The sequence below is a fragment of the Monodelphis domestica genome, chromosome 4 (genome assembly GCF_027887165.1).
Source record: "Monodelphis domestica isolate mMonDom1 chromosome 4, mMonDom1.pri, whole genome shotgun sequence".
Classification (NCBI taxonomy): domain Eukaryota; kingdom Metazoa; phylum Chordata; class Mammalia; order Didelphimorphia; family Didelphidae; genus Monodelphis; species Monodelphis domestica.
In genome coordinates this window covers 218,472,301-218,485,635 of record NC_077230.1, presented here as the reverse complement: position 1 = coordinate 218,485,635, position 13,335 = coordinate 218,472,301, and the positions used below count along the sequence as shown (strand labels likewise).

General features: G+C 35.0%; 1 protein-coding gene across 2 annotated transcripts in view; it reads left to right on the top strand.

Annotated features, from left to right (window-relative positions):
* PGAP1 (post-GPI attachment to proteins inositol deacylase 1) overlaps nucleotides 1-13,335 on the top strand; it is a 114,665-nt gene that overhangs the window by 84,619 nt on the left and 16,711 nt on the right. Inside the window, exons 24-27 of one of the 2 annotated variants that reach the window (XM_016433755.2) lie at nucleotides 3,229-3,279; nucleotides 4,122-4,354; nucleotides 5,803-5,945; nucleotides 6,478-6,582. In XM_016433755.2, coding sequence (XP_016289241.1) covers nucleotides 3,229-3,279; nucleotides 4,122-4,354; nucleotides 5,803-5,945; nucleotides 6,478-6,572 — 522 coding nt within the window. In that variant the 3' untranslated portion in view covers nucleotides 6,573-6,582. The remainder of the gene's footprint in view (nucleotides 1-3,228; nucleotides 3,280-4,121; nucleotides 4,355-5,802; nucleotides 5,946-6,477; nucleotides 6,583-13,335) is intronic. The other variant, XM_007494555.3, reaches the window with a different exon arrangement.

Below are 13,335 nucleotides of genomic sequence, written 5' to 3'. Positions count from 1 at the left end.
TTGTTGACTGAATATAGTATTTTAGTGGTCGCCAGGAATTTAAATTCAATCCCAATAAAATACTCAAGTCAGTCTGGGATTTTTATGGTAGTTTAATTACAATAGTAGGAAGAAATTAAGAAGAAGAGAGAGAGGAAAGGGTATAAGATTTCTCTGGCCTAGCCTAAGCTAAGGGAAGTTCAGAGACCTCAGCCACGAGGCCTCCTCCAAGATTTAATCTAGCTCAGCTTCCAGCCACTAGGCCTCCTCCAAGATTTAATCTAGCTCAGCTTCCAGCCACGAGACCTCCTCCAAGATGAGGGGATCTCCTTGGAGGATAGTGCTTTCAGGAGGTAAAGGAAAGTAGGAATCAGCCTAACCACTCACCAGACTCGCTCAGGGAAGATGCCTCACCTAAACCAGGCTACAGAGCAAAAACCCGCAAGCATGCTAAGAATGCTGCCACGAGCTCCCAACACCGAACCGCAAGAGCCCAACATCTCCAGGAGAGAGGAAGTCATGTGAAATAAAATAGGCAGTTCTTTACATCACTTCCTGCGTCTCGCATGCACCAATGGTAGCTTAAGCTTGGCTGAGGACCAACTGGGGGGGTTGGGAGGGTCTGTCAGTTGTTTCTGATTTTTCACTTGCTAGCACATGTTGGTCATAGGCCATCCTCCTCACAGTTAATCCTTAAGTTGGGGTGTATATGTTCCTGGTTGCTAGAATTCTAAAGACTAAGCAGGGTGGAGAAAATCTAAAATTCACACAAGTCGCTTACCTCCCATTTCCTAGCCCTTACTGCTCTTCTCCTTTAGAACCAATACACAGTATTGATTCTAAGATGGAAGGTAAGGGTTTAAAAAAAAAGTTACAAACCCTTGGTATAGATTTAGCCCCATAGTATAGATCATCAGTGGAGAACATATATTTTTTTTAATCATTACCTTCTGTTTTGAAATCTATACCAAGTTTCTGTTCCAAGGCAGAACAACAATAAAGGCTAGGCAATTGGGGTATTAAGTGACTTCCCCAGGGTCACACAACTACAACATATCTGCTAGCTTTGAATCCAGGAACTCCCTTCTCCGGGTCTGGATCTCTATCCACTGAACCACCTAGCTCTCCCACAGTAAATAACATTTTAATGTTAACTAATTCCCAAATTATTAAGAAGAAATGCACTTATTTTTATACGGAGGCATTTCTTGACTTAAAAACACATTTTTTTAATGTATATTCCTTACACATGAACAGAGTTCCTATATCTAACTAACATAAAAATATAAAAATACACTACAGAAACACTATTTACCTCCCTCCTTTGTTGCCTACTTTTTTCCCTTACTAGCAATCCCTCAACAAGTACTTATTAAACACTGTGTTTCAGACATTATGTTTGTATAGATAAAGAGATTCAAATTCAGAGAGTGAAAATTCCTACTTGCAATGCTTTTGTTCCAATGGGGAAGACCAAAGATATAAGCATTTAAGAAAATATATAAAAATAAGTATGAGTAAATATAAAGTAATTAAAGGCTTTGTAACTGGGAAGGGAAACACTAGCAATTGGGGAAAATAGGAAAGACTTCATGCAAGCAGTGGTTCATGGAATAAAATTCGTGAAGAATAAAGAGGCCAGCTGGACTGGGTTGCAAAATTCAGGACAAGAGGTAACTGTCATTGATATTGGAAAGAAAGGTAGGAGCCAGGTCTGAAAGGACTTAAATCCTAAACAGAGGTGTTTTTGTTTTATTCTAAAAGCCAAGTTGATTTTGAGTAGTGCTCTAGTATCAGACTCAAATGGAAATGAGAACACTAAACCTCACCTAAGGATCCCTGCAGCTGCATATTGACTTAGAAAACCACATATTAACATTACCTGTATTCTGTTGTATTTTTATAATTTAGTTAATTATTTGCCATTTACATATTAATCCAGTTCAAGTCACGCTCAAAAATGTTTGACACCTCAGGAGTAGAAGACTTAAACAGTCAAGCATATGCTTAAAAAAAATTAGTATGTAGAAAGGACTAGAATGGAGACATACTTGAGGCAAGGAAACCAGTCAAGAGGCTGTTAGCATAATCTGCTTGAGAATTCATAAGGGCCTGGTCTAAAATAATAGCTGTGTAACTATCCAGGAGGAGTTGAATGCAAGGGATGTAAAAGTAGAAACAGTAAAACTTGGAAATAATTGGATATGAAAGGTGTGGGAGTATGAATCCAAGATAATGTAAGAGGTTACTTCTCTAGAGCCTAGAAGAATAGGAATGCCTTCTACAGAAATAGGAAGCAGTTGGTCATAGACATCTGAGAACATGTACATAGAGATGATAATTAAACTAATGCTAGTTTATAAAGTTGCCAGTTTGAGAAAGAAGAGAGCCTGATGACCACTGGCTCTTAGGGAATATTCTATGACTCTTCATCCAACAAAGGAGACTGAAAAGAAGCAGCCAAATATATTGAAGAACCAAAGGAAGTAGAGTAAGGAAAACCCTGAAAGAACATTTCCAAGAGGGAGAATATGGTGAACTCCAACATGTGGGCTGAGAAGATTGGGGATTGAGAAAAGTACGTTAGAATTAGCAATTAAGAGATCTTTGAAGAAAGTAATTTTAACTAAATAATGAGGTGGAAAGCCAGATTACAAAGGGGTGAGTGAGTACAGGGAGCAAGTGGACACTGCTTTTTCAGAGTTTGAGAAAGAGAGGCAAAACATAGGGGGATACCTTGAGGTGTTGTTTGTTGTTGTTGTTGTTGTTGTTTTTCAGTTTAGAGGAGACTTAGGCATGTTGGAAAATAATAGGGAAGGAATCAATAAAGAGTGAAAGACTGAAAATTCTAGAAAGTATCGTTGAAGAGACAACCTAATAGAGGAAATAGTAGGGGGCTGAGTGATTTGCCTTGTAAAGAAGAAAGGCTACCAAAAGAGAGAATAGGAGATGTCAAAATTTGGAGGATGAAGAGAAAGGGAGAAAGAGGGAGCTCCCACTGAATGACCTCAAAGAGGCAGTCTTCAGTTTAGAGAGGGTATGGGAGGCTTGAAGAGGAAAGAATATTTACCACAGCTTCTGTAGCAAGTGTAAGATACAGAATCAATTAAAGAGGAATAGAATCTCATTGCTCCCTGTTTTTTTTAGTCACCATTTAAAGTATTAAGTATTTTTATAAATTTTACTAGGAGACTCAAATATTTCTTGATTCAAAGCAATTTTGAACACAAAGATTCCTTTTTTCCCTAGATTATTAAGTTGTACTCCAGCTTAACAACATTGAAAAATAACCCTGACATGGTAAGTGAATTTTTTGGTAAAACATACTCATAATATTTTCATTCTATTTAGCCATTTCTCATTTTAAAATAGAATGACTTTATCACATAATCCTTGTGAAAATCATAGATCATTTTGAGTACCCCATTTTTAAAACATCATCATTTTTAAAAACATTTTTAAAACAACATCATGACATCATTCAAGAACAATTTACTAACTACCGTCTGTGTTTCTAGTGTCTTGCTAGGTCTTTTATCCCTATTTTCATCTAGCTGTCCCTTAGAACTTTTATACCCACTATTACTGTAGTCAATAGATGATTTTAACATTTGAGCCCTTAAACCTCAACCATTCACTTCTTAATTTCAAAGAAAATGTGAAGACTGCATGAAAAAATATACTTTTTTACTTTAAAAGTCCAGTTCTTGATGACAGTGAAATTAAACATTTGTCAATATATGAATTGCTCTGTTCAACTCTGTCCCTACCAAATTACTTTTTGAAAATAAGTTTAAAGGAGTTTAAATTGTGATTCTTTATCTTGGGTAAAAAAAATGAGGAAGTTTCTATGATCTTGTGGATTAAAGAGAAAAAAATTTGAAGCAAGATCATCTTTTGTTGACATATCTAACTATAAAATTGAGTCTGACTAATTCAGAAGACCCAGGAGTGATTTCTAGTTATGCTTGTAGGAAGATGATAAACATCAATATCTAGAAAATCTTCAGACATGAGAATTGTATGTATATTTATTTTTAAAATAAAAGTTTGATTTAAAATGAAATAGTCTCTCAAGCATGGTTTTATTTAAGATAACAAATGTCCTAATTAGTATTTTGGTATTCTTGCTTTCTTTATAGATTCCAAATATCTCTGAAAACAATACAAATAATTCCATTGGAAGAAGAGAGAAGAATAATGGATCTCAACAAAACACTAATTCAAATGTACATCCTTCAGATGTACTTCCTATAACTGCAGTCATTGATAATGCTGAAGATAATTTTAAGATGCATCTTACTATTGTTAATTTAGTAATATGGATTGTATTACTCAGTATGCCATCTTTAGTTTATTGGCTAAAGAACCTCAGGTAATGATATAATTAATTATTTAGAATTGTACAAAAACTGTAGGGAAGTTCTGATTTTGCTTTGGTTCAGAACAAAATTGTATCAACAAAAGTTTAAGTAAAATTTCAGATAGTCAAAAAATCTTCTGGTTGTTCCATGAAAATTTTGAGTAGGAAAATTTAATTTAAACCCACTTATATTTGCCGGAGCTCTTTCTCTTTCTTTTTAAACATAAATCCCATAAATGTTTAACAAAAAGAGAAGGGCAGAACTTCTGTTGTACTTTATTGGAGCAAAAAATAATTGCATTTTCAAAATCTAGAAATTTAAAAAATGGATTTCTGAAGTTTTGTTAGGAGTCCCATAAGTTGACCCAAGATGACTATTTAGTGACTAGGAAACCATCAGTTCCTTCCTGACTGGTCACTAGTCAGACAAAAAGTTTTAACAATGCTACCGAAGAGAGTTTTTATATTTTCATAAGTTTTTTTTAAAAGTGTTATTTGTTACAAGTTTTCCTTTTCTTTTTTTTTTAAGAGGGAGGTATGTTTTAAGGGAAATAAGTAAATGCTTATTAATTAAGAAACTTGTTTTAAGCAAGAAAAATAGGTAAAGCATCACAGTAGACTGTGCTCAAAATAGATTTCAGAAATAAGGTTATGTACATTTTAAGTAGTTGTTTTAATTCTTTGTTTTTATTAAGGTCCAAGCTTTTGCTATTGGATCAATTTTATTTGAAGAAGCTACTAATCTTAGCTTTATAAGACTTAAGGTATTCCTTTTTTTAAGCAAGTATAAAATATGGAAATTTCAGATTGACCCCAAAAACCAAATTTCACTTTTGCAACATCTTTTGAATATACCTCCTTCTCTCCTCTGACACTGCTGTCCCTGGTACAGACTATCATTATCTCACACCTGAATTATTATTACAATAGTCTACTAGTGGGTCAAATTTTCCCAAGTCTCTCCTCTCTCTCTAGTTCATCCTCTATTTAGCCACCAAAGTATTTTCTATGAAGCAGAGGTCTAATCCTTGCTGTCCTCCATGCCTAGAATTCTCTGCCTCTTCATTTCTGCTTATGGTCTTCCCTTAACTAATATTCCATCTTCTACAGGAACCCTTTCTCTTCATACTAATATCTTCCTTTTTAAATTTTTAAAAATATTTATCCTAAATATATCCTGTTCAAACATATTTGTTTGCTTGTTGTTCACTCCATTACATTATGAACTCCTTGAGGGCAAGAGCTGTTTTTTGCTTCTTTTGTATGCCCCAGTGTTTATTTAGCATAGTACAGTCTTAGCTTGGTACTTAGTAGACACTTAATAAATTTTTATTAGCTGCCTTACAAGTTCTGGGTGGTTTGGCTTGCAAAAGCGTTTAAATGACTTGATATACAGTCGTTCCCTTGCTATATCGTGGTTCATTTATTGCGGCTTCACTGTACTGCAGTTTGTTTTTTAGTCTAATTCTGTATCGTGGAGTTTTTGCTATATTGCGGGATTTTTCAGATGAATATCGTAATGTACACAATGGAAATGCAGTACACCTCTACTTGTGGATTTTCACCTATCATAGGGGTCTGTGGAACATAACTCCTGCGATAGGTGAGAGATTGCTGTTCAATAATTTGATTTTAAGGGGGCAGCTGGGTTGCTCAGTGAATTGAGAGCCAAGACAAGAGGTCCTAGGTTCAAATCTGACCTCAGACATTTTCCAGCTGTGTTACCCTGGGCAAGTCACTTAACCCCTAATTGCCCGGACTTTACCACTGTTGTGCCTTGGAATCAATATTTCCAAGACAGAAGGTAAGTTTTTTTTTTTTTAAGTAATAATTTGATTTTAAAATGACTTCTTAGGAAAATATCTGTTGTGTAGAGTGCAATATTTGTATAACATGTTTTATTTTTTTCTCCCTGATATTATACCTCAATTCCATATACAATACTTTATGGATGAAATTTGGCCTGGTGAATAGGTATCTCAGCAGCCATTCAAGAATATATTTTAATAGTTTAGTAGCACTTGAAGGTTACAGAGTCAAGTCCTCATAACAATCCTGAGAGATATTAGGTATAGACTGATTTGAAATCACTGTGTCTATATAATCACATTTTTTTTCTCTTTTCACCCATGTAGGTATTATACTAGACTTATTCCTGATCCATGTAAACATCTGTCATTTCTTCTTGTTCCAACTCTTGGAATTCTTGGAAATTCTGACATTGTCTTAATAAAGTCGAGGTATAGTACTTTAATCTTTTTATTTCCTATATAGATTTCTTATCATCATTTGCAGCAGCATATATTTCATATTTGATATATAACTTTTAATTAACTTCTAATTACTTTTCTCTTTCCTAAGATTAAGTAGCTTAGAATATGAATTATAGTACATATGTAGTTTTATGCGGTTAACTACCTATAGTATTTCTGTAATTAAGTTTATATGTCCTTCAGACATATTTATGTATTAAATTGGCAATGTGTTTCATTGTTTTTTAAACTGCTCTCCCTAAACCTTTCTTTTTTAGTTCTGTTTTTGTTTTCACATCCTAGGCAAATAATTCCTAGTACACAATTAAAGTAGTCATTTTATTTTTTTAACACTTTATTTTTTTACCAATTATGTGTGATAACAAATTTCTATGCAAGTTTTCCCAAGTCATATATTTGAACTTATTTCTCTACCTTCCTTCTGTTCCCCCTCCCAGTGCTAGCAGGTGATTCAGTATGGGTTATATGGGTTGTATTATCATGCAAAACATATTTCCATATTGTTCATTTTTGTGAGTAATATTACAAAACCAAAACCCCAAAACATAAATCCAAATAAACAAGTTAAAAATTGTATACTTTCATCTTCATTCTGGCTCCAACAGTTCTTTCTTAGGAGGTGGATAGCATTCTTTGTCATAAGTCCCTTAGATTTGTCCTGTATCATTGTATTACTGATAATAGCTAAGTCTATCACAGATTATCATTCCACCATATTGCTGTTACTGTGTACGATGTTTTCCTGGTTTTGTTTATTTCACTCTGCATTAGTCCATGAAGGTCTTTATAGCTCCTTCTGAAGTCATCCTGTTCATCATTCCTTACAGCACAATAGTATTCCATCACCATCATATATATTTATTCAGTCATCCCCCACTTGATGTATATCCCTTCAATTTGCCACCACAAAAAGAACAGCTATAAATATTTTTGTGTAAGTAGGTCCTTTCCCTCTTTTTTTTTTAAATCTCTTTGGGATATAGACCTAGTAGAGGTACTGGATCAAAGAGTATGCATTGTTTTATAGTCATTTGGGCATAGTTCCAAATTGCCCTCCAGAATGGTTGGATCAATTCACAACCCCACCAGCAATGCATTGTTGTCCCAATTTTGCCACATCCCCTCCAACATTTATCACTTTTCCTTTACTGCAGTATTGGCCAATCTGATAGATGTAAAGTAGTACCTGAGAGTTGTTTTTCTTTTTATTTCTCTAATAAAAAGGGATTTAGGCAATTTTTTCACATATGATTATTGATGACTTTGAGTTCTTCATCTGAAAACTGCTTATTCATATCCTTTGACCATATTTCAATTGCAGAATGACATATTCTTATAAATTTGATTTAGTTCTTATTTGACAAATAAGCCCTTTGTCAGAGAAATTTGTTTTAAAATGTTTTCTCTGTTGTTTCCCTTCTAGTCTTGGTTACATTGATTTTAGTTGTACAAAATATTTTTAATTTAATATAATCAAAATTATTCAGTTTACATAAAGTGATCATTTAAAATTAGCCTGTGTCTTTGTGCTTCATATGGTGAGAATGGGCTATTAAAAATATTTTAGACTTTCATCTTTATTTACTAGTGCTAATGATTTTGGATCATTTACAGGAGTCAGATATTTTGTTTGTTGGGTCCAATGAAATCAATCTGGTCTACCTTCAAGATGCAATGGAACATGCCATACCCTATATCCCAAATCATTCTTTCACTTCTACCCCTTGTTTTTTCCCACGTTCATTTTCCTTTCCATTTGTCATTATTCAGTCTTATCTTAGGATATATGTCCTCCCACCCTCTGAGGCCCAGTTGCCCCAAGAAGCTCTAGTTCCCTTTCTTCTGAGGTAGGACATTGTCCACCTTCCCCTTAAGATTAGACCCATATTTTTTCTTCGTTTTTCTGTAACAAGAGTAGAGTAGCCAACTCAGGTAGAGATGAGAGCCATCAAACTATATATATGGATCGTTGCAGGCCACATATTGATTGACTTAATATTAGTAATGTAATCTAGGTTTTGTTGTATTTTTATATATTTTGTTAAATATTTCTTCAGGTTGTACTAGGAAGTGTTATGGGATGTAAGTGACCTAATTGACAATTCTGGAGTAGAGTATATATACTTGTGTGTGTATGTGTATATATACTCTATGTATGCATACAGAAACATTATATATACATATATATGTATGTATGTATGTATATATATATATATATTTTTTTTTTTTTTTTAAGGCAAACAGGATTTAGTGATGTGCCCAGGGTCAGACAGTTGCTAAGTGTCTGAGGCTGGATTTGAACATATAAAATTGAGTCTTCATGATTCCAAGCCTGGCATTGTATACTCTGTGCCACTTAGCTGCCCCGAACAGTATATATTGTGAGGATTATGTTTTTTTTTTTTTTTTTAAATATATTTTATTTGGTCATTTCCAAGCATTATTCGTTAAAGACATAGATCATTTTCTTTTCCTCCCCCCCCCCACCCCCCATAGCCGACGCGTAAGTCCACTGGGCATTAGATGTTTTCTTGATTTGAACCCATTGCTTTGTTGATAGTATTTGCATTAGAGTGTTCATTTAGAGTCTATCCTCTGTCATGTCCCCTCAACCTCTGTATTCAGGCAGTTGCTTTTTCTCGGTGTTTCCACTCCCATAGTTTGTCCTTTGCTTATGAATGGTGTTTTTTTTCTCCTGGGTCCCTGCAAGTTGTTCAGGGACATTACACCGCCACTAATGGAGAAGTCCATTACGTTCGATTATACCACAGTGTATTAGTCTCTGTGTACAATGTTCTCCTGGTTCTGCTCCTCTCGCTCTGCATCACTTCCTGGAGGTTGTTCCAGTCTCCATGGAACTTCTCCACTTTATTATTCCTTTTAGCACAATAGTACTCCATCACCAACATATACCACAGTTTGTTCAGCCATTCCCCAATTGATGGGCATCCCCTCGTTTTCCAGTTTTGGGCCACCACAAAGAGCGCAGCTATGAATATTTTTGTACAAGTCTTTGTGTCCATTATCTCTTTGGGGTACAGACCCAGCAGTGCTATGGCTGGGTCAAAGGGTAGATATTCTTTTAGCACCCTTTGGGCATAGTTCCAAATTGCCCTCCAGAATGGTTGGATCAGTTCACAGCTCCACCAGCAATGAATTAATGTCCCTATTTTGCCACATCCCCTCCAGCATTCATTACTTTCCTTTGCTGTTATGTTAGCCAATCTGCTAGGTGTGAGGTGATACCTCAGAGTTGTTTTGATTTGCATCTCTCTGATTATAAGAGATGTAGAACACTTCTTCATGTGCTTGTTAATAGTTTTGATTTCTTTATCTGAGAACTGCCTATCCATTTCCCTTGCCCATTTATCAATTGGAGAATGGCTTGATTTTGTGTACAATTGATTTAGCTCTTTATAAATATGAGTAATTAAACCTTTGTCAGAGGTTTCTATGAAGATTTTTTCCCAATTTGTTGTTTCCCTTCTGATTTTAGTTATATTGGTTTTGTTTGTACAAAAGCTTTTTAGTTTGATGTAGTCAAAATTATTTATTTTACATTTTGTGATTCTTTCTATATCTTGCTTGGTTTTAAAGCCTTTCCCCTCCCAAAGGTCTGACATGTATACTATTCTGTGTTTACCCAATTTACTTATGGTTTCCTTCTTTATGTTTAAGTCACTCACCCATTTTGAATTTATCTTGGTGTAGGGTGTGAGGTGTTGATCTATTCCTAGTCTCTCCCACACTGTCTTCCAATTTTCCCAGCAGTTTTTATCGAATAGTGGATTTTTGTCCCAAAAGCTGGGATCTTTGGGTTTATCGTATACTGTCTTGCTGAGGTCGCTTTCCCCCAGTCTATTCCACTGATCTTCCTTTCTGTTTCTTAGCCAGTACCAAATTGTTTTGATGACTGCTGCTTTGTAATATAGTTTTAGGTCAGGGACTGCAAGGCCCCCATCATATGTGTTTTTTTTCATTATTTCCCTGGATATCCTTGATCTTTTGTTCTTCCAAATGAACTTTGTTATGGTTTTTTCTAAATCAGTGAAGAAGTATTTTGGTAGTTCAATGGGTATGGCACTAAATAGATAAATAAGTTTGGGTAGGATGGTCATTTTTATTATATTGGCTCGTCCTATCCATGAGCAGTTAATGTTTTTCCATTTGTTCAAGTCTAGTTTTAGTTGTGTGGCAAGTGTTTTGTAGTTGTGTTCATATAGTTCCTGTGTTTGTCTTGGGAGGTATATTCCTAGGTATTTTATTTTGTCTAAGGTGATTTTGAATGGGATTTCTCTTTCTAGTTCTTGCTGCTGAGCTGTGTTGGAGATATATAGAAAAGCTGATGATTTATGTGGGTTTATTTTGTATCCTGCAACTTTGCTAAAGTTGTTGATTATTTCAATTAGCTTTTTGGTTGAATCTCTAGGATTCTTTAAGTAGACCATCATGTCATCCGCAAAGAGTGATAACTTGGTCTCCTCCTTGCCTATTTTGATGCCTTCAATTCCTTTATCTTCTCTAATTGCTACTGCTAGTGTTTCTAGTACAATGTCAAATAGTAGAGGTGATAATGGGCATCCTTGTTTCACTCCTGATCTTATTGGGAATGCATCTAGTTTATCCCCATTGCAGATGATATTAGCTGTTGGTTTTAGATATATACTGTTTATTATTTTTAGGAATGACCCTTCTATTCCTATGCTTTCTAGTGTTTTTAATAGGAATGGGTGTTGTATTTTATCAAAGGCTTTTTCTGCATCTATTGAAATAATCATGTGATTCTTGCTAGTTTGCTTGTTGATGTGGTCAATTATGTGGATGGTTTTCCTAATGTTGAACCAGCCCTGCATCCCTGGTATGAATCCTACTTGATCATGGTGAATGATCCTTCTGATCACTTGCTGGAGTCTTTTTGCTAGTATCCTATTTAAGATTTTTGCATCTATATTCATTAGGGAGATTGGCCTATAGTTTTCTTTCTCTGTTTTTGACCTGCCTGGTTTTGGAATCAGTACCATGTTTGTGTCGTAAAAGGAGTTTGGTAGAACTCCCTCTTTGCTTATTATGTCAAATAGTTTGTATAGTATTGGGATTAACTGTTCTCTGAATGTTTGATAGAATTCACAGGTGAATCCATCAGGCCCTGGGGACTTTTTCTTAGGAAGTTCTTTGATGGCTTGTTGGATTTCAATTTCTGATATGGGATTATTTAGGAATTCTATTTCCTCTTCTGTTAGTCTAGGCAGTTTGTATTTTTGTATATATTCATCCATTTCTCCTAAATTGGTGTATTTATTGCCATATAATTGGGCAAAGTAATTTCTAATGATTGCCTTAATTTCCTCCTCATTGGAGGTGCTGTCCCCCTTTTCATCTTTAATGCTGTGAATTTGCTTTTCTTCCTTCCTTTTTTTAACTAGATTGACCAGTACCTTGTCTATTTTGTTTGTTTTTTCAAAGTACCAGCTTCTTGTCTCATTTATTAAATCAATAGTTCTATCGCTTTCGATTTTATTAATTTCTCCCTTAATTTTTAGGATTTCTAATTTGGTTTTCTGCTGGGGGTTTTTAATTTGATCGCTTTCCAGTTTTTTCATTTGCATTTCCAATTGATTGATCTCTGCTCTCCCTTGTTTGTTAATATAAGCATTCAGGGATATGAATTTACCTCTGATTACCGCTTTGGCTGCATCCCAAAAGGTTTGAAAGGATGTTTCGCCATTGTCATTTTCCTCGATGAAATTATTAATTGTTTCTATGATTTCTTCTTTAACTAAACGGTTTTGGAGTATCATATTGTTTAATTTCCAATTGGTTTTAGATTTGGTTTTCCATGTACCATTACTAATCATTATTTTTATTGCCTTGTGATCTGAGAAGGCTGCATTCATTATTTCTGCTTTTCTGCATTTGTGTGCTATGTTTCTGTGACCTAATGTATGGTCAATTTTTGTGAATGTGCCATGTGGTGCTGAGAAGAAGGTGTATTCCTTTTTATCCCTATTTATTTTTCTCCATATGTCTATTAATTCTAATTTTTCTAAGATTTCATTCACTTCTTTTACCTCTTTCTTATTTATTTTTTGATTTGATTTATCTAAATTTGATAATGGTTGGTTTAAGTCTCCCACTAGTATGGTTTTATTGTCTATTTCTTCCTTCAATTCTCCTAGTTTCTCCATTAGAAATTTGGGTGCTATATTATTTGGTGCATACATATTGATTAATGATATTTCCTCATTGTCTATAGTCCCTTTTAACAAAATATAATTACCTTCCCTATCCCTTTTGATCAGGTCTATTTTTGCATTGGCTTTATCAGATATCATGATTACCACTCCTGCCTTCTTTCTATCAGTTGAAGCCCAGAAGGTCTTACTCCATCCTTTAATTCTGACCTTGTGGGTGTCAACCCGCCTCATGTGTGTTTCTTGAAGACAACATATGGTAGGGTTTTGGATTCTAATCCATTCTGCTATTCGTCTACGTTTTATGGGTGAGTTCATCCCATTCACGTTCAAAGTTATGATTGTCATTTGTGGACTCCCTGGCATTTTGATTGCCTTCCCTAATTCTAACCTTTTCTTCTTCGGCTCTACCTTTTAGTCCAGTGATTTACTTTGAATCAGTGCCCCTTGTCCCCTCCCTTGATGTTTCCCTTTTTAGTCCCTCCCTTTTTCTTCCCTCCCCCTCCCCCCTCTCTTTCCCTCCCTTTTT